Source organism: Hippoglossus hippoglossus, chromosome 9 (assembly GCF_009819705.1).
Source record: "Hippoglossus hippoglossus isolate fHipHip1 chromosome 9, fHipHip1.pri, whole genome shotgun sequence".
In the NCBI taxonomy this organism is placed as follows: domain Eukaryota; kingdom Metazoa; phylum Chordata; class Actinopteri; order Pleuronectiformes; family Pleuronectidae; genus Hippoglossus; species Hippoglossus hippoglossus.
Window position 1 is genome coordinate 18593998 of NC_047159.1, and position 21673 is coordinate 18615670.

A 21673-nucleotide genomic window follows, 5' to 3' on the forward strand; every position below is an offset into this window, starting at 1 on the left:
CTGATCTTTGGTCTTGGTGATAATGTAAAATACAATGCATTTAAAAAAATAACATTTATTTTTCAGTTCTACATAATGTATTTCATGTTTATTATATAAATATTATATATTGTTTTTAATGTAGATCTGGGGGTTATGTCCTGCAGTGCACCTTACATGCACGTAATATGAGTGATGTGTAACATTGGCGTAATAATACGATGTGAGATGTGCCACTTTGGTTGTGGAATGTTCCTGCGTCATTAAACATTAAACTTGTATGAGGTTATACAGATGAATCTGTCCCTGTGCTCTTGCTTTTCCCACAACACTGAAGTAAGTTATATGTTGGAGGGAAACCTGCCTTTCAATAGAACACAATGAGTTCAGTATGGTTATACTTTTCAGCTGTAGCATGTAACCTCAGACTATAGACATATGTCCCTCAGGCCCATGTCTCCTGTGCGTTCTCTGGTCGTGAAGGCCGGTCACCTGCTCGAGGGCCTCGGTGCCACCAACAGGTGAGTAAATGATGTGCTAGAAAGACAGTAGACGGAAATAATTAGCTCTCCACTGAGGGGGGCAGCCATTACCAGAGACCTCCCTCAGGCGTTTCCTTCACTTAATATCTCACTTCCACACTGGCTCGTCCAGCTCACGGGATCGGGGGGGTGTTCAAGCCGCCAACTCTGTCAAACATCCCAATTCCAGCACTAACAGGCACATCTTACAACACGCAGCGATGACTCAGCAACCGTGGGTGGCTCATTATTTCCTTCAACCACCAAGAGTTGACAGGGCTGGTGACTTTGTTTGGTTTCTTTGGTGACACACAAAAAGTGCAAAATATAAATGTTAGTACCATAAAACACAATTAGATAAAACCCAATACAACTGATTAACAATGTTATTCCATTCGCTGTTTTAAACTTGTTCATGAAACAGGCTGATGACTTTGAGGCAAAGTGAATCAGCGCTTCTGAGAAAAACTGCTCTTATAGTCTCAGATTTAAATGCCCTTTAAACGGGCCTGTCAGCCGGGGGGCGCTGTTCTGTGGCTGTCCAGAGGAATAGGATCCTTGTGGGTGATGAGACACATCCTCTTACCTCATTTTAACTGCTCCCAACTGGACGGTGGTATTCCCCCCCCCTCTACAAACAAGTCCATTATTCCGCAAACTATTTTTGAACAAACACAAAAATTGGGTCATCCAGCTGGTCTCTGTCAGTCCATAGCTGCTGAAAGGTGCACTGTAAGTGTGAGTGTTGGTGATGTGAGATTTTTTTTTTGTTATCTTGGTGTGTTGAAAATTCCCTGTGATTATTGCTGCAAACTCATTTCCTTAAGGGGACAAATAGAGACTCATCTATCAGTCTTTACCATTAGACACACAACATACAATACAATAAATATACAAGTCATCTGTTTTTCATCGGATGCATTTTGGCTTTAAGTTATAAATCAGTCATGAATGATACACTTTATAAATATGTGTAGTTCAAGTGATAATCTGAATTTACTAATGACCTGTATAATAAGGATTTTATTTTTAATGTACAGTAGTAAGGTTTTTAACGGAAAAATCCATCTGTGATTTGACAGCACATGTATTTTTTGGACACATGTTGTTTTTAGCTGAGGTAGCCCCCTGGCTCAGAGGATGTCGGTCGACTGCTTCGCACCAATTTCAACTATTTCAACAACTATTGGACGGATTGTTAAATGGTTAATAAAAATGCTCCTCGTCCCCAGAGGATGAATCCTGATAACCTTTAATCTATTGCCATCCACCATAGATCAAAATGCAGCTGTATGTAAGGTTTATGTCGACATAAAAAAAACGAATGTCTCGCACATAATCCTCAGGTGTGCAATTTTTTTTTGTGCTAATTTAGAAATGCAAGCATGTCAATACGCTTAATAAAACCAGTTTTATACAAATCTCTTATGTAAACGAACACGCTTCTTCTCATGACAGAATGCTCCGTTGTTATTTGTGCTCCACAGTTATGTATTTAATCATTCTGGGCCCATATGGTTATCTTACACAGATCCCATCTGGGGGCTGACTTCAACATATGAAACAAAAACAAATAGCCAGCGGCTTCCTCCCACTCTCTGCTCTCACAAGCTTCAGAGGACAGAAGCCTGATCCCAGCTGTCTATTGAAGAAAGTTTCTCTCATTAAAACTTTCACCCAGATTATATTTCAAAAAACGGTTATTTAAGAATCTTGTTATCATTCTAATTTATACTATGCCACATGTGGCCTGATTATTATCACTGGCTGTATGATTTAATACCTTATGTTGTGACGCTGTGATTAAAAGCAGAAATCCCATGGGCTGGGATCACTTTGAGGATTAGTTGTAAACAGACTTTTTCACAGCTGTAGGATCTGTGCGAATGCTCCAACAGGATTTAGAAGGTTCAAAGAAGATGATCACATAAACACCACAGATCCGGAGCCATATTGGATTATCATAGCTGCTTAATTTATGACATGTCTGCTCTATCCAATTACTTTCAAATTAGAATACTGATAACAGTAAATGTTTGGTATAGGTGGAGCTTTAGGATAAAATATACTGGTTATATGGTGCAAACACATTTATAAGCTAATCTTCCTACAGTAAGTGAGATGCCAAGTGTGCAAAACATTAGATCTGATATTTATTAGTTACCAGAGGGATGAAAGCAATGATTTTATTAACATGTTTTCATATGGTGATGAAACAAGATACAGTACAGCGTGTACTTGTAACATGAACGAGGATATAAGACCCCCTGATATATTTTCCTTTTTTGAACAACAAAAGGGAGTGTAAATGAAATAACGAGCCACTTTGACTTTTTTCATAGGGCAAGAAATGAGATAGGAACCCAGAGCATTCCAGAAGCTCATGTTTTGTTACCAATCCATCCTGAAACCAGTCACAAACCATTCACAACTATGACCCTATATCACAGCATAATATCTCTAAAAGGCGAAGCTATTGTCTGTTTGCATTTTTCTGTCACTCGGCCCGACATCACTGGTCAGGGGTCTATTCTGCAACACCCCTCAGAAATCAAAACTGAATGGAGAGATTCCGGACTTAGGTGATTGAGCACTGTCACTCTCTCGCCGTTGTCCTGATTAAAGTAGATTAGTCAAAACATGCAAAATAAATGCAAAGGTTCTTTTTATCAGAATTAATATAATTTTTAACTTATTGGTTCAAGATTTGTTCCAGCCCTTCACTTTCCCTGAAGCTGTGTGTTAGTTTAAAAACTGGCAGAGGTCACAAGCAACAGATTTAGTTGTCATGGGGCATCACAGTTTTATTCTCCATTAAAAGCAGAAAGGTCAGTGACACGCGGTCAGTGAAGGAAACAGAAGTTGCTCTTTTCCAGTCTTTCGATCTCTGGTGTGTTTTTTCCTCTGATATTCTTGTGTCACATGACATTTATTCAGCTCAAACAGAAAGTACATTTCTAATTTGTGGACAAAGCAGTAGGTTTGTAAGAAAAAACATTTTGACAGAGAACTATTAGTAAGTGGAGTTTTGTGTGTGAACTTGTAGAAATGTTGACAATGTGCCACACTTTCCGAGAATAATGTGAGGGTTGATAATGTAGTGCAGGTCCCACTGTCTCATGTCTGAATGATGCTTCACCTCTGAACTGAACATGGATAAAAGCCTGTTTGCATAAAGATTTAACATACAGCCATGTTGGTCCATCTGTGCATATTACTGTCGGCATGAAGCCAGCTCTAATCCTCCTGAGTGTAGTGTATATGTGTGTGCATGAGTGTGTGCAGTGTGTGTGTGTATATGTGAAGGTACATGTGTGTGTCCACTCTCTTTTTCTAATCAAATATACACTAATGAATAAACATCAATGACTGGAGCCTCTGTAATCTCAGTTCAATTTCTGAACGAGGTCAAATGAATCATATAATAATACTGAAGAGAAAGAAAATACATTTTGTTTGTACCACAATTCATTAAAGGGATAGTTCACCGAAAAATTTAAATTCACTCATTATCTACTCGCGTTATGGTGTAAATGACAACGTTTTGAATCGAATTTGAATGTTGGAGCTTACAGACACTTGGAGGACACCACAGGAGCATTATGGAGGCATTTTATATATTTTTTCTGATATTTTCTTTTTACGTTTGAAGAATTGGTCACCGGTTACTTCAATTGTATTGGATTTGGCTGCAACACTGTTTACTACTGAAACTCCAAAAGTGTTTTGTGGACTCAAACACTTTACCCACCCCTCCATAGGCATAGTGGTGAGTAGAAAATGAGTGAACAACAAAGACAATGCAACACAGAGTTAACGACCAAATTAAAAGTGTACATACAATATGATATGATGAATTAGAATAAAAGCAAAAAGAAGACAAATTAACTGACAGATCTAAAAAAATGTAGGAGGATAAACAAAAGCTAAACCTCTATAAGTATAATCCAAAGGCTTGAACAAGAAAAATCTAACCAAACAGGGAAACTATTCTTGATTATATTAGAGAAATGGGCCAAGGCAATTTAGTTCTTTAAAAACAAACAAAAAATCATTAATTAAATCATATTTAAATTTAAAAAATACCGCTTAGAATATAACAAAACTTGGTGGAAGGATGGGTCAAGAAAATTTGGTGCAGATCCAGGAATTTATTTTCACTCAAATAAACATTGTGAAATCGGGCACTTTTCTAAATGTTCCTGGATTTCTCAACAAGTGATTCATGGATCTTGATGGAAAAATCCGACATGTTTCGGGGACTGATATTTCTGAGTGTGTGAATTTTGGTGCAGATCCAAATAAAAAATCTGGTTCTGGTGAATTTAAATGTGACTGCTGGGCCTTGGCGGAGTTCTGCGATCTGCTGAATGCTCAGTAGTCAGTTGTGTCACAGATAACTGTCGTGGCCAAAGAGATCATGTGGAGATCAGACTCCAGGTCATGAGGAGCAAGGGGCTGCACCTGGGACCCTCAGCTGGTGGCAATCAGCTGAGGCTGGGAGGGTATAAAAGGAGGTTTGGGTTCCTTGTTCAGTTTGGTCCTCTGAGTTTGTGTTGTTGGTTTCGAGTTGATGGTTTCACTTATCCTAAAAATGTGATGTTTGCCCAATGTTATCTAAGATTTCTTCCAGTTAATGAGGAAGTGCTCGCTTTTTGTGGAAACTGCTGAGTTTCTCTATAAATTTGAAGGTCTTGATCTCATAATGTTATGATTTGGCACTTATAATTGAACTGAATTGAATACTTTTTATTTTAGCTCATTCATCTTTTTGCCTTGGATTTTCTTGTAACCTTGTTGCAGCTCTGTGTGGTTGTGCTGTGAGCTAAATGCTAATGTTAGCATGCTAGCACACTGACAAAGATGGTGATAGCTTGTTGTCGTTGGTTTTGTGTTGATGGTTTTGCTATTATTGATAGGGATGTCATTAGTTTTGTTGGTATATGATCATAAACTGAACAAAGTTCAAATGGACAAATTTCATAATCAATCAATTATAATATTCATCCTGTAGGAATCCCGGTTGTCAAAAGTACAAAGTTTCATGGCAGCTCATCCAGTGATTGTTGAGATATTTCATTCTGGACCATGATCAACCAACAGGGGGCGACGTTAACACCATAGTCTCAATGCCATCATGGATAAAAACAATCTTATTGCCTATTGCTTTTTCCTATAGCAACCAATGTTAATATTTTTTCATCTCAACATCAAACTACTGGCCCATTTCGCAGAAGCAGGACTGCTGTCAATAACACTCATGTCACATTCAGGGGCGCTCAATACTTCTGCAGTCTGTATTCACTGAGCTGGAGATTGGTAATTGACTTGCCTAGTTTACTTGTGGCTGTGATAATGACACTGGGGAGGTCAGACATGAGGACTGTGATATATGTTTGCAAATAAATCCTGACATTTGTTTTTGTGTCTGTTTACCAGACAACTAACGAAGATTTACTATATCACGGAATTCCAGATATCGTTCATTACAAGCAAATGACAAATGTCAAATCATTAAGACAGTGCAGCAGACATACAGTCTATACAACACACAAATTCAAGGTGAAAAAATACAAAATACTCAAATTTCACATGAATTTATCCCTCAGTTAGGCAGCACAACAGTGGCTGTGATGATGCTGCAGCAAACATCACAAATAATCTGCAAAACCCTTTTAGTTCTAATAATAAAAGGCCAAATGGAGACGTATGAACTAACTTCCTGAGGTTAATGCATTTGTTCCACAAATGATTTCAACCCCTGATTACTATCTATTTCTGATACTGGAATACAAAAGTCTGCCCCGTTTAATCTGTATTCGGAGGTGGATTTTAGGTAAGCAGATTAATGCTGTTGACTGCTGCATCTCTGCTACGCTCTAATCTGTATAATGGGCTTCAAGGAGAAGACACTAATGTTACAATGATGCTCATGTTACTTTAAAATACAATTCAGACGGCTCACTGGCAGCCAGGAGAGGAACCTGATATACTGCAGCAGAGGAGCCTTCATCAAACTGCAGGGGAGGGAGAGACTGGTCCTGATTGCAGGAATAAATAAAAAGAATAAAATGTTCAGTGGCTTGTTGCAGGATTGAAAGCTTAAAAAACGGACAAATTCAGAGGTATTTGGCACAGGAGACTTTAATGAATAAGGATATTTATTTGAGGACACATTAATGCTGTTATTCTTCTTTTGATGCTTAAAATGATTGTTGAGTAATTCACTTTATGAACTGTACAGACTGATTGGTGGAGCAGAGGAACTGGATTACTCTTCGTATTATTGTAACGGTGATTCATGTGGTCGTCATGGAAATAGCAGATTTAACGTCATGATGTTAAAGGTTATACAAATGAAAATAATCACTTTCATAAATTTTGGAAACTGGACTTGTATTTAAAAGAAACGCTGGATGAATATTAACATTGAGGTTTAAATCTGTGAGAGAATTATAAGATTATTGATCCGCTTATTTGTTTTAGTTGGATTTCAGCGAAGAAATTTCCTGCTGGAAGGTTCAGGCTGGCTGACGGCTGAAAATAAACATGTTCCAAAGTCACCCACATGCATTTCCTGTCAAAATGTCAGAGAGTTCAGCAGGGATTGTGTTCTCAGTGTCTCAGAATCACATTAGTGTAAAGATGCTCTGAAAACCATGCACATATTTAAAAAAACAAAGAGGCATTAATTGCAGTGCCTTTAAAAAAAAAAAATCAAATGATGAACTTTTATTTTGGTATAACTCATTCAATGAATTGCAGAGCACAAAACAACGTTGGATGCAAAACTCTTTTTGTTGTTATCGTCATGGAATTGTAGAAAAATGTGAAACTCTGTGTTGGAGGAATATTACAAAAAGTGACTAAATAAAATACTTCTATAATAACAATTCTATTTAATCTTCTACAGTATATAATGTTAAAGGCACAGTTATAGCCTAAATGCATGAAAAAATGGTGTGCCTTTAAATATCTGCTCTGCTTTCTAAAATGTGCCTTAAGATGCATTTAAAAATTGGTGATCGAGGATTTACCATTGGAAAATGTGACCTAAGGTTTTAAAGTAACCTGAAATTGAGCATTGGTTTGAATTTGCTTGAGCTACACATTTATTAACACATTCACAGACCCTGCAAATGTTCCTCAGTGAAATTGACAATGAATATGGGTTCTGTAGTGTAAAACTTCATGTTTGTATATAGCTCTTTTCAAATCAAGAAAATCTTATGGTTTATTGTGGCCCAGTAACAAGGCCACAGTGCTTCCCCCATCTCTACAGGAAGTGTCTAAATAATACAACTAAATGTGATACAGTGTTTTATCTACAGACAAAGGTACATTTTATTTTCAGCTTGCCTCTTCTAAAGAGAGGTCAGCGAGCAGCACAGCTTGTTTTCTGAAGGACGGATCATCAGGATACACTCAGTGCTTGAACTGAAGTCGACTGTTGAAGGATATGTTTCTGTGCCGCTGTGAAGAGCCGAGGGTATCAATGTAAAGCCTTCAGCTTAAATCCACTGGACAAAACCTTTTCATTGTGGATTAATGTGAATTTGATGCCAGTTCAGATTTCTCCAAACTCCACCAAACCTTGGGTATTGTATTTTTTAAACCAACAACACGTGAAGTGTTGTAAATTCCGTTTTTTTCTAATACTGCCAGAGATGAGACTCAAATTCAGAGGAGGCCGGGTGTAAGTGAGAAGAAACTCTCAATCCAAATGGTCACGCAGAGAATATCCGGGGAAGGAGCAGAGAAAAATCCAAAGCCAGCTAATCAAGCACCAAGTCATATGCAGGAAGGCAACACTGGGAAAAACACGAGAAAGCATGTACACAATGGAAATCTGGCAAAAACAATAAACTGAATGCACTAGGGCAAAAGTCTACTGGCAGGAACCACAGAGGCAGGAACCAGGAGAGTACGCCCACAGAGGTGTAGCCACAAGAGTTTATTGGGTAAAGAAATATTCTGCAATTTTTCTTTATTCTTTCAATATTTACTTCCATAAGCTTAGATTTGTGACTTTTTAATTCGAGTGAAATACCTTTCTGTAAGAACATGTGATGGCACCATACACCACTTTATGGTGTCCTTCATTTTAATTTGACCTGAGCTGGTGTTTGTGTGAGCTTGGAATGTCGTCATTGACGCCACTATGACAAGTTATCAGTTGCAACATTAGCCAGATTTACATTTGGCTGTCAAACATGTTTATCACCCTAATCCTTTACATAATATTTTAACTTCATTCACTTTCCTTAGACTCCAAATGTCATCGAGGAAAACTGTTTCAATCAGTCTGAAATTAGTATAATTTCACTGAAAATCTCATATAATCTATATCAAAATTACAATAAAACTCTTTTTGTGGAGGCATAAATAATTATTGTAGCCATTTAGCTCCGCTCACCCTGATTCATCGAGGACTACCTTGTGAGTGTCCTCTAGGTGAATAATAGGAAGTCAACAGGCTCCCTGGTGAAGCAAATCAGGAACTTTACTGACAGGAAGTGTGGTAATGTCGGCTACAAAATAAAACAGGAGGTAGGAAGGAAACATGAAACTTGAAACAATTAGATGTTGCAATCTTTTATGGGACTCACTCACTTAAATGCTTGAATCCATCATATTGAAATTGCCATTTGACTCCATAAAGGTTTTTTCTGTATTTTTTTCTGTAGAAGTGCGTAGAACTGTAAATCATCCCCACTGTTTCCTTAGATGCTTTGCTTTGCATTTCCCAGAGAAAGCCTTCTCTCTGTGTGTGTTTGATTATTTATAACCCCAGCCTTCATTAGGAAATCCAATCTGCAGGACACAGTCTGTATGCCCTGCGATGTGAGTGATTAAGCTGAAATGCATCTAAATAGGTCAGGTACGCATTCTGCACCGTGCAATTAAATATTTCCTCATTTACCAGAGAGCTATACGCATTCAGGTTTAAGTGCATTTACAGCTTGTTTCTCCAACGTACTGGGACATTTTCAAAGTCCAACTTCTCTACTGATGTGTGTGTTTTATGTATAGATATTCAGTTGCTGTATAATCTAATTGGAGAGAGAAATGTAAATTTTGACAACTGCAACATCTTCACAGGGACTTGAGGAACAAATTGCCAACAACGATCTCATCAGCACTGTGTTAAGAATCTATCCATCCAAGTATTTAAGGATCGCCGTGCGGAGAGAATCCGACCACAGGCGCAGTAATTATGTGACAGCGGATGCTACTGACGTGGGTCAATAAATGTTGCTGTTGAGAAAAAGGATGGTTAAGTGTCTCCCATACTATAAGGAGATAAGACAAAACAACTGAAGCTCCAGGCATTTATAGAATTCGACCAGATCATGGCAGATACTTGTTTGTCAATTCACTCAGTTGGGAAACTTCCTAAGCAAAAAGAGACTATTCATTCACAGCCTCCCTAACCTGCCATTCCCAGTGGATCTGTTCCTATCTGCTCCTGTGTCTGAGTGGATGTACATGTGCTGGAGTGAGACCAGAGCTAAACCAGCTGCACCATCATCAAACCCTGTACAAATACCAAGCTCTGCACTGTCACTTTTTGATTTGATTTCCCCCGTGAAAGTACAGTTGCCAGCAAGATTCTGGTATTTTACAGTGCATTTACTCTTTTCTACCATAAAAATATTATATATATACTGTTTACTGTTCCCACTGTAATTTCCATTTACAGTGTATTGCCATAAAATGTATTTGAATAATATGAAATCAGATTTTACAGTTTAATAATGCTAGAAGCTACTGATGAATGACGATTTACATTTCACTAATCTGCTTCAGTCCATCTCCTGTTGCCCCCTGACCCTCGTCTCCTCTCTGCTGTACTTCTGTCCACTCCCCCCCCCCCCGGCTCCCGTCTCATCTACCTTGCTCCCCTCATTATTTCTTTCTCCCTGTTGTGCAGCTCCATTGTCTCAAAATCTCCATCCAGCTCCCCTCCTTCACCATCTTCATCCAACTTGCCTACTGTTTGATAATGGGAGATTGAGATGGACTCTGGAATCCGGTGTGACCGATGCTGTCCTCCTCACTCATGATAACCTTCCAAACCATGTAAGCAGCGTCTGTGTTTCTTCTTCCTGCAGCTGCTGCTTCCTCGAGCTCAGTAGAAAAACAGAACACTGTGGACGGATGCATCTGCCTTAAAGATTATGACAACATGAAACACGACAAGCATAGAAAGCTGAATTAGTTGGTCCCGATTGCAGCGCTGTTCTCTGGCCTGTGTTTACAACAGCTGGGATTTTTTCCCCGTGTGTTATTAGAAACATCTGCATCCTGAGCATGGGCTGAAATATTAAATCAGTGTGTTCATTCTGTAACCAACTGGGATTAGGCAGGTTGCGGACTACTAGGTTCGGTTGGAGCCCAATGTGTGAATGTCACGACACAGGAGACACAGGTAGGTTTTACATAGAAGTTGTATTTGCACTTAATCAAAAAACAGTAATCCAAACTTTCAACAAAAATAAATATTTCTCAGTTCATTTCTATTTTCAGTTCATTCACATTATTTCAGTTCATGCACATATTTTCAGTTCATGCACATATTTTCAGTTCATTAATATAAGTTATGTCGATCCAAGAATATTCCACGTTGGAATGTAAAAAAGGGAAAAACCAAAAAAGGGGGTTAGGGTGAGTTTGTTCCTACCACTCGTAGTGGCAAGGAGGTTGGATCCATATTATTCCATTTTTGGGTAGCTCGCCATCACTGTCAGAGTTTGGGTCCCACAACATCTGACTAAAGGTGGGGTAAAAACCTGACCGCTGATCTGTCACGAGTTTACCGGAGATTTTCCACGCCGATGTTTGCTGCCGAACGCTGTTCCACACTGCTCACAATAATAGACGGGAAAGAGGAAGTGACCCTCCTGACCCCGATTTATAGTTGCGCACCTGAAATTATTTTTAGATTACTTTTAAATCATCTGAAACCTGGGTTACAATTGACTGCGATGCTTTATGCCCAGTGCCTTCACGGTTTTATGGTTTTACACTGCAGCCTAACATGTCATCCTCCTCCTCTGGATTGAACAGATACATCTGGCGAATTTAACATTCTTGTAGCGTGCCTGCAACATCTGGCAGAGGAAAGAAACATGAGAGCCATATCACAAAACACAGACACAGGGGGTTATAAGTATGTGTGATAAATAAGATAGAGAGAGAGCGTGTGTGTGTTTGAGACATGGGAGGGGGGGAGCGGTGGACAAGTGGCAAAAAGAGAGGGGGTTGCAATCCATCAAAGTTTAAGAAAGCTATATTTTGCGTTTATAATTAGCAAACATTTGTTCAGTACATATAGTCATGACATATTATCAATATTTAACATGATCATTTCTTATATTTGCAATGATAGGGGGTCACCTCTCTGGAGGGGGGGGGGGGCAGACCCCCTGTCCCCCCTGGGAAATCCAACCATGCCTGACCCATACCACATCCTGCCAAGTTTCATGGTAATCCATCCTGTATTTTTTGCAAAGTCCTGCTAACAAACAAACAAACACAGATGAAATCATTAACCCCTTGACAGAGGTAAATACAATTAAAAGCTTTACTTGTAAAGCAAGTACAGCGTGGGACTGAATCAATGATTTTAATAAAACCATCATGGGATTATGGTCAAAGAGTTAAGTTGAATTTCTAAGAGCTTAAATTTTAAAGGGTTTTCTTGGTGTATTCTGTTTGACATTGTTACTGAAATCATCTGCTTCACAAATAATTTTGCTTCATGGCATTTATAAAAAAAAAAGATTGAAATCGTCATCCACAGATCAAGATTACATGCCTCAGAGTCCAATAAGATGCAAGACGTCAAAATGCAGTACTGAAAGTGTTTTAGAGGACATAAGTATTGAGAAATAACTCTGTCAGCTGATTGTAGGTTGTGTGGTGTCACTCACAGCTCAGCTCTTCGAACACTCCGCTCCAGACACCATCAAGTGAGCAGCAGCCCAACATCTGTCCTGCAGGTATTATTCAAATATCTAATACGGCAATTTATTTAGATTTCAGAATATTTACATTAAATAAACTTTATCAGAGAATTGTGCTCATGAAATACTGGACATTTAGTTGTTTTTTTTCCTCCACAGAAATCCCCCTGCTCCTCGAGGACAATGAATATTTCAGATGATTATGACTATGATTATTACTATAACTACAGTGACTACAGTGACTCCGCTAATTTTACTCCACGCGAGGAGTCCGTCTTTCAGCACAAAGCGACGTGTTTGAAGGAATTCCTGTGTGTGTCTTTGCTGGTGGTCAGCGTGGTGATTTTCCCTGCTGGGCTTCTGTGGAAATGCATTAGTCATCTGGATTTCTGGCTTCAAGATGAAGAAGACGGGTCAACACCACTTGGTACTTGAGCCTGGCGATCTCCGACTTCGTCTTCTGCACCATTCTCCCCGTTCAGCAATCACCAACATGGTGATGGATGAGTGGCTCTTTGGCCGCTTCATGTGCAAGTTCACCTCCTCCATCATGTTCGTCAACATGTTCAGCAGCATCTTCCTCCTGGCCTTCATCAGCATCGACCGTTGCATCTCTGTCATGTTTCCGGTTTGGGCCCAGAACCAGCGCACTGTCAACAAGGCGTCCATTGTCGTCGTCCTGGCCTGGTTTCTCGGCATCGCTATGAGCATTCCCTCTGTGATCTTCCGGGACGTTGGCAGTCACCTGGGAAGGACCATCTGCTTCAACAACTACACATTACATCAAGACAGTCACAAAATAGTTGCAGTGAGCCGCTTCATTGCCGGGTTTGTAATCCCATTCATCATCATCATTATTTGCTACTCCGTCATCATCCTCAAGCTCCGCGCCAGCAGGATGACCAAGTCCACCAACCCCTCAAAGTGATGAGCTCACTGGTAGCTGCTTTCTTCATCTGCTGGCTGCCCTACCACGTGTTCATCCTGCTCGAGCTGAACCACCAAAACTACGACCATGGTACCTTGATCTCTGGACTCAAAGTAGGCACGTCTTTGGCAGCAGCAAACAGCTTCCTCAACCCGTGTTGTATGTTTTCTTGGGCAATGACTTCAAGCAGAAGTTCAAGAGCTCCGTGCTCTCCGAAGATGGAGAACGCGATGCAGAGGAAGGCCGCACCACCAGCCGATACCTGTCCAGGTCCAGCTCGATGGACGGCAGAGCTTCCACACACATCTAGAGATGTCACACATCCAAACATTACAGTTTTCATATGTGCAATTCATCAACTATGCCTTTGATTGTGGGGAGAATCTGCAAGCCTGAGTCATTATGTCCACATGTGCTCACACTGCAGGGTGAGTGGAATCAGTCTCATCCAGCTGGAGTGTTTCAGAGGTAAAATGTATTCTCAATATGATGTACAGATAAAACGTGTGATATCATTATTATTGTTACTCATTTACCATAGAACTGATTGTTGTAAAGTTGTCATTTGTGTCCTTGACCTCTGAACTAATACCTTATTAAGGCTAAACTGAAGATTAACATTTGCTAAAGGAAACAAGACCTGGTCACTGTTTTTTCTGTTTCATGTACGGGAACTCTCAACTGACCTAACACCCAAAGAGAGGTGTTGTTTTGTTTTGTTTATGGCCACCACGTCGTGCAATAATTTCTGTGTAGCAGCATATTTTTTTAGTTGCATCCGTAGTTTGACTGAAATACAAAGTTCAGATGGGTGGACGATTACAGTGTGGGATGATTTTACTGTATAACAACTCATCATGATGCAGTACAAATAACATAAATCCAGCTATTATTACCAGTTTGTTAAATGAATGCATATTTTTTTATTTCATGTATGAGAAGTGTACAGTGGAAATGATTTGTGCAATAAAGTTCTTCATGTTTTCCCAGTTCTGAAGTGTCATTTCTATTTATTACAATCAACTCTTTGAAGCAATCTTCAACGTCTCAATCTTGAGGCTTTGTGTTTTCATTATTATTTGATTTATTCCCAATTAATCAAATAATTGTCATTTAATAATTATTTGTCTTCTTAACTCTGAGCTTGAGCATCTGTTTTTTTATTTTTATGTTGAGACAGTGGAACAGAGGGAAGAGCCAGACTCCAAAAATGTTAAATGAAACACCAGCGGTGAGTCACATTTTAAAGCTGCATTAGTCAGTGTTATTATTAGTTATTGTAACCACTGGGCCATGTGTTAACACATGGCCCAGTGGTCAGCTCTACAGCTCTACAGTGCGCTTTAGAGTCTTTCAGCTCCTTGTTTTGGTTTCACAAGACAAAAACTTTGTTGTTATGTTCATTGGTTCAGACGTTTCCCCCCTTTGAGCTGCAGGCAGTTGTGTCACCATGTGGCAAACACCCAGAGACAACAGCTGGCGAAGAGAGTTAAGCTGCTAAAGAGCCAGATGTTGGTCGAGACCAAATCAGAGCAAAAAAACGAGAGTGAACACTGGAGTGACATTCATCTGATGGTCTTAGCTTTTCATCGGCACCATCATCAGTTTAAAAATGCCTGTATAAGCCTGACTGATGATGTGATAGAGACAGTTTGCACCAGTTCATTTTTAAAGAGCAAAAGCCAATGAAGAAATGCCACACTTAGTTGTCTGACCAATGGGATTAATTCAGTCAGTCACACGGAACTCCACCGACCAATGGTGTGCCTTCATGCTGAACTCAACTTTGTTTCTCACTCACTAACGCCCTGGTCGGTGCAGCCAAAAAGAGCAGGCCATAGAAACGTACTCAATATACTTATTTATTGGGGCTTATCACATTACATTCATTCCATAGAAAATACATTCAAATGTGACACCTACGTTCAGAGAGTGTCCGCTTGTCAATGAAAGTGAGAGCCAATAAAGTTTAAAGCATGTGTTAAAAATAGAAACGACTCCCGTCTTGTTTGTTGCAATACAAATATTTTTGATGTCTCAGCACACACTATAAAAATATATTCATATCATATTGAAAATGGAAGTCAGTTAATGTTTTCTGTCTCTCAGTCACCAGTGCTAATATATATGTATGTGTATATATATATATGTTTATTTATTTGTATGTTTGTTTATTTTTATGCATATGGCGTAGCACATATAGAGCCATTATAAGACGTGCTGCCTTTTGTTATCACCAGCTTTAACTGTTTCATAGCTCTTCTTACAACAAAGCAATACAAAATAAAAATGTTCACATTCTGTATGATTAACTAAAAATAAATCTCTAACGATCACTACGGCTAATGAGAACCTCCAGTCCATAACGTGATTGTAATGCCTAATTCCTCAGTGATCTTTGGGGCAAGTGTTGCACAGCAAAGTGCTTTTTGGATTTTCTGCATCGAGTCCAGTGTCAAGAAAACGAATCCAGAACCAAATTAGTCATAAATAGATGCTGTCGAGATAAATCCTCTTCTCTCTTTGAGTCAGTGCCTTCAAGAGAGATTCTTCTTCTTGAACAGGAGGAGCCGAGAATTGAGTTTTTTTACCTCTTCATCATCAAAAAACATGATTTCTCTAACATACAGCTGAAGTTGAATAACTTACAAAAAGCTTGGAAACACACAGTATCGTCATCAGGTAATTAAAGCCTGCATATTGCATTTCCCCTCGAAATAAGGGCTCAAAGTTGTCAGGTTCTCAGTGAAGTTCATCTATAAAATAGAAGTATTCTGTCACTGATAGCAGCAGAAATGTTATGTTTTGATTTCTCATAAGAGTTACGTCTCTTTTGCGGTAAATAAGCTCATACAACACACACTTTGCAGAACTGTATTAAATATTTTGGGTCAAATGTTTGTTTTCACTGGCAACAAATCACCCAGCACAGTCAGATCTTTGTAGTCAGCGTTGTACTGTCTTCATTTTAAGGCATGTGCACATGCCGACACAGCACATGTGCATAGAGCAGGATAAGAAGTGCTTTTTGTTCTTTTCATTGAGCCAACGAGAAAAACAAACCTCCATAGTTTAACCTGTGTCTTCTACTGATGCATGAAGCTGCTGAAGTTCAGAAAATAAAAAAAGGATGAATAAAAAATGAAAATAGGAGGTTACAGAGACTGATTTCTTCTCACTACAATTTCCACCTATATGACTTTACAGAAAAATAATTAAAACAACTATTTAAGTGATGTAACTCTACAAAACGGAACAGTCCAGTAAGTGAGGAAAAAAGGGAAATGGGAGGATCACAGATATCATCTTGGCATATAGTCCGCTGGCACTCCAGCCATTTTTCTTTTCTTCAAGGCAACGTCCACCGTTCTGATCATTTCATTGATGTTCGCTCGCATCTCGCTCGTATATGGGTCATATTCAAGTTTTCTCAGCCCCGATCGCTTGAAGTTTCCGTCTTTCTGGCCCTCGACACAGAGCAGGCGGTCCTCAGAGACCTTCAGACCCAGCAACTGGACCATCCCCTTGAGCTGTAAGAACAGGTCCCTCTTCATGTCCTCAAAGTGGACCACATGGACGTTCTTCCCATAATTCAACCAGTCCAGTGTGTGGGACGCCCACCACGGAGCGTAGTTCTTCACAAACTCGGGCCACTCTGCAGAGAACCCAAAAATACAGGTGTCAATCACAAAATAAAAAAAGTATCTTTACAATAACAACAACAACAACAAATTTACTTTATGTCAATCAAAGTAACTTCTAGATTTGACTTTAGTCTCAAATTTCACTTTTACCAGATTTATCCCGAAAGAAAGCAAAAATCAAAAAAATGCATGAGAAGAAAATGAAAAAACGTGAAGAGGAAGGAACCGAACACGGATGACGGGCAGGCTACGTTACGTCATCTGTGAAATGTTTGACCTTTTGTCAATCAAACTACAGAAGTCCTGAAGGAAAAAACCTTTTGCCTGTAAATGTTTACTCTTTGATAAATACTGGCTCAAACATGCAGCTGCTGCCAGGATCTGTGCTTCATTAACTCACATCATCACCCTGAGATGAGGCTGTAGTTGAATTTTGAAGTTTGCTGTGTTGTCTCAGAAACCAATGAGTGAGGCAGCTTTAGTACCAGAGCTGACAGAATATTATTATACTGCATCTAAAAGCAGGAGCAGCTGTTTCTATAAAGCTGAAGAACTGATATGAACACGTTGTTCTGATGTTTTACAGCATTAAAATGTACGATACTTATGTTCCTTGCAGCAAAGGTTTGACTTCAAAAACCCAAATAAAGACGTTTATGCAACAGCCTTTATGTAGATCCATCATATTGGAAATGAGCAGCCTGTGCTTAGTAATATGTCACGTAACACTGGCCCCTGAGTTGAGTCTATGATGATTCACTGGCTTCATCTGAGCCAGTCTCCCTCCACAGAGGTGAGTGCATCACATTGTACATGTGGGGCACAATGCACAATGTCACCGTGACTCTCAGACCGGAGCCTCTCTTCTGTATTCAAAGTGGCAGCTGTCAAAAAGCTTTTCTCTTTACTGATGTCATCGTGTTATTTCTCCATCAACACGAGGAATAAACACTCATTGGAAATGGCAGCGTGAATGTGCTGATGTTTCCACAGAGTGACAACTGCTCCGTCAGCAATTCTCCAGCTCTCTGGAAATTCAATTAATCTTCACAGAGAGATACGCGGATGCGACAAAAACCAGTTGCTATGGCTACTGGAACACACTTGGTGTATGTGTTTGTAATGTTATCTTAGCAAGGGATGAAAAAATATGTCTTTAATTTTATGAACAATGAGTTACTGGACCCAAACGTTTAATTTCTTTAAGTCATGAACAATGAAGTATTTTAAGAGAGGATAGGTAACATCACTGCATACAGACATTCTTGATATATTGTAAAAATAGAAATGAAGCAGCTAAAAACTCGTCCCTGATTTGTTTTACAGTTGTGTATAAAGATGGACGATATCATTGCTCCTCAAAGGCTTCAGAATGATTTATAAATCCAGCCTTCTCCATGTTAGTGAATGGGACATGGACCAAACTAAAAAAAGTCAAAGTCAAATACCTTTTTTAAAAAAAAAAGGTTTTCTGTCATAAAAGGTGACGTAACTCCTGACCTCAGGCAGTGATTGAGTATTTTCATTTCGCAAAGAGGCACTTTGTTGTTCCGTTTATCATGGAAATGGTTTCGTAACGTCTTCATTTTGAAAACTTTGTGCTCAGCCACATTGGCTTTTCAGGTGAAAACCACATAAACATCCCAGAGGGTTGTTTCCTCATTTTCTTTGACATTTTGCATCACTACAGATAATAACCATGCTGTTTATTTGCTATTTTCAGCTTTTGGTTTTATGTTTAAAGATTCTAAATTTGAGATATTTCCACATCCTCCCAATGTAGACGTTGATAAGTAGAGTAAGTTAGTAAGTAGAATAGTTTTTCACCTTTCCCTTTCCAGTGGGCCTGGGAGGCAAACCCGATGTGGCCGCCATATTTTCTGTTAAATTCTGCCATGAGGGCTTTGTAGGGGTTTCGGATCATGACGATGCTGGAGTCAAAGGTTTCGATCTCCTTCTTGCCGCTTTCATGTGTCTTAATGCAGATCGTCCTCCCACTCCGCCAGTGGTCTCGCTCCCCTTTAAATCCTGTGAAACAGTGATCATGTTTAATCCAGCACAGTGTTATTCCCGAACTTCTATGTTTGTGAATCATGTCAGGTAAATGTTGAGGCCTGCCTTTATTGTAAAGGGAGCCATCAAAGTAATAGCTGCCGGTGTAGTAGCCCGTGGCGAGCTCTATGAGGTGGCGAGCCCAGGTGTTTCCGGCCCCGGGGAAACTGGCGAGGGCCACCAGCTGCTTCGCACGAGTGGGGAGGAAATGTCGGTCCATGCAGCGGTTATCTGACAAAACACACACAGGTTATATTATTCATTTTTTATATGTATAGAAATACAGAAACTTCTGCAGTGATAAGCATGGCCATCTGACTGTGACATTGTGGCGTGAGACACAGTGACACTGCAGAATATTAACACAAGATGCTTCACACAATCAAACTTCAGATAGATACTGAAAATAAGTCACTTCCTGTTTATTTTGTAAAACAGGAGCTATAGAAAAAAGACTGTTATGTTGAAACACTGGAAGTTGGGGGCAGAAACATTTAGCGTCGTTAGAGAAGAAGAAAAGGTCAAACACTGGGATACAGAGATGTTAAAGTGTTATTTTTTGCTGTGTGTGGGTTAGTTTGACTCACTGCTGATCCTCAATAGTTGCGTAATAAAACCCACATACTGACGTTAATGTGTCGGTTAGGATGTTTGGTCAGTTTAAAAAATTATTTCCTGAGATCCTGTCTTTGTGTTTTTTGCTTCTCAGATGTAAACGTCACTTTTTGTTTACTGGGCTCTTTGGTTTCTGCTGATCTAAGCTCCAGCTGTCTGGTGCATCAAGGAAACATCGCTCACAAACCACAGACAGAACAACACTGGATATTGACAGAGAGAAAAAATTGAATCATGAAATATCAGCTTTTCTTTTAACTTATCATATCATACAAATATATTTACTAAGGATACTTCAAGTTTTTGTTATTGAAAAGTTGTGATAAAGCTTTGCCTTGGGGAAAAATGTTGAAAATTAAAGACGGTACCAGTGAATGTAACATGACGTGTGGTTTAATTAGCTGAATAAGCCAACAACAGATATTACTTTGAATTTCTCAATTAACTATAAATCTTTGTAAATATATATACCGTAGTTGAATATAGAAAAATATGTATGCATACTGCAGTAAGAGGATTATTTTACTGAAATTATAAGAGATAATATAATTTATATATTTGTTATGTGTTTTTAAGGTCAAATGTGAATATTTTATATATTATATGACAAAACATAAAATATTATATAGAGAGTTTACAACACTGCAGTTTATTTTAGATAAATGCTGCCGACATGTTTTCTGAACATCGATAACCAGTTCTGCATTTGTATTGTGTTAATGTAAATACCGTCACACACACAGACGTGTGAAAAAATGAAAGAAACGGGGAGTAAAGTCTTGTACTTGATAATATCACTGTGCTGTAAATGTGCATGTATGTTGTCCTGCACACAGGAAGTAGCTTACACTTCCTGAAAGGCCACTTGTTCAAATGTGCCTGTGATTGCACGCGTGCGTTGCCAAACTTTACCTTGAACCTGGGTCTGGTACACAACAAAGTACTCGTCGTTCCCACAGCTCTCAAACTCCTCCCCGTGACAGCGGTGCAGACACATGTCCTCGTTCTCCGGCTCATGAAGGGAGAACAGGTTTGTGGGGAAACCGCAGTAACATCGATCTCCAGCCAGGACAGCGAGCGTTTTCTCCTGAAATACGGCCGCCGTTACACACTGCAGACACGTCTACATGTACACATGTGCAATGCATGAACACACGTCCAAAATGTTTCCTCACCCTTTCTGTGCACATGTCCACACACTTGTCCACGGACATGTTGTGGATGACTGCGTTGAAAGGAAGCGCCAGCGTGACATTTTCCGGCCGTTGAAAACACCCCTTGAAAATGGCGCTGCCGTCTGAAATGGAAAAAGCAAACCACAATGTTATTCATCAACAGGAAAAAAGAAAACATGAGCTTTAGTTTTCTAGTTTCTGAGCACAGCTTCTATCAGCATGTCCTCTATCCACTGACCCATGATGAAGAGATCCCACTGGGACTCTCCTCTAGTCTGCAGAGGCCCTGACTGACAACCAACAGCAGCGTTCACTTCCCTGCAGTGTGATGACGACCTTTAACCTCCGGTCCTCTCTCTGGTCTAGGAATAGACCGTAAATCACGGCAGCAGAGGGGAGCAGCTCTTCTCTGCTCTCTCACGTGACGTATTTTCGATTTGCCTTCGAAACCGGTATATTTAAGTATAATTACAGAACTGCTGGACAATAATTAGTGTTCAGTCTCCAGGCTTCTTAACATAAAGAATCCAACAAAAGGGGCCGGAAAGAAAAATTGCCTTTCATTCCCAGTTGGAGGAGTTTCTCACGGTGTGTGACGTCTTTAACGGTTGAGAAGTTTTTTTCTAAATGTCTGAAAAATGTCAACATCTATTTTGCATTAACGTCAGGCTGTCATGGTGTCAGAGGTGCTGTAGAAGAAGCTGTCTCGCTGTCAATACACTATTATTAATAACAGAGGAAGGAAAGCAGACACTTAGAGCTTTTTACTGTGACAGATGCCCCGATGGAG

The 21673-nt window shown here is 39.6% G+C and overlaps 2 protein-coding genes across 3 annotated transcripts in view; one reads left to right on the forward strand and one right to left on the reverse strand.

Moving 5' to 3' along the window:
* Positions 1-12417: 12417 nt before the first annotated feature.
* cmklr1 (chemokine-like receptor 1) lies at positions 12418-14386 on the forward strand. Its single transcript, XM_034596539.1, is given in 7 exon segments — positions 12418-12505; positions 12629-12814; positions 12816-12881; positions 12883-12951; positions 12954-13377; positions 13380-13550; positions 13553-14386. Coding segments are annotated over 6 exon segments (1047 nt in total). The 5' UTR covers positions 12418-12505; positions 12629-12652; the 3' UTR covers positions 13708-14386.
* Positions 14387-15246: 860 nt separating this feature from the next.
* The window catches only part of wscd2 (WSC domain containing 2), a 43469-nt gene continuing 37042 nt past the window's right edge, over positions 15247-21673 (reverse strand). For both annotated transcript variants that reach the window (XM_034596206.1, XM_034596207.1), the window contains 5 exons: positions 20884-21005; positions 20621-20795; positions 19160-19324; positions 18869-19069; positions 15247-17052 (listed from right to left, as the gene is read on the reverse strand). In XM_034596206.1, the coding sequence (XP_034452097.1) occupies positions 16700-17052; positions 18869-19069; positions 19160-19324; positions 20621-20795; positions 20884-21005 (1016 nt within the window). In that variant the 3' untranslated portion in view covers positions 15247-16699. The remainder of the gene's footprint in view (positions 17053-18868; positions 19070-19159; positions 19325-20620; positions 20796-20883; positions 21006-21673) is intronic.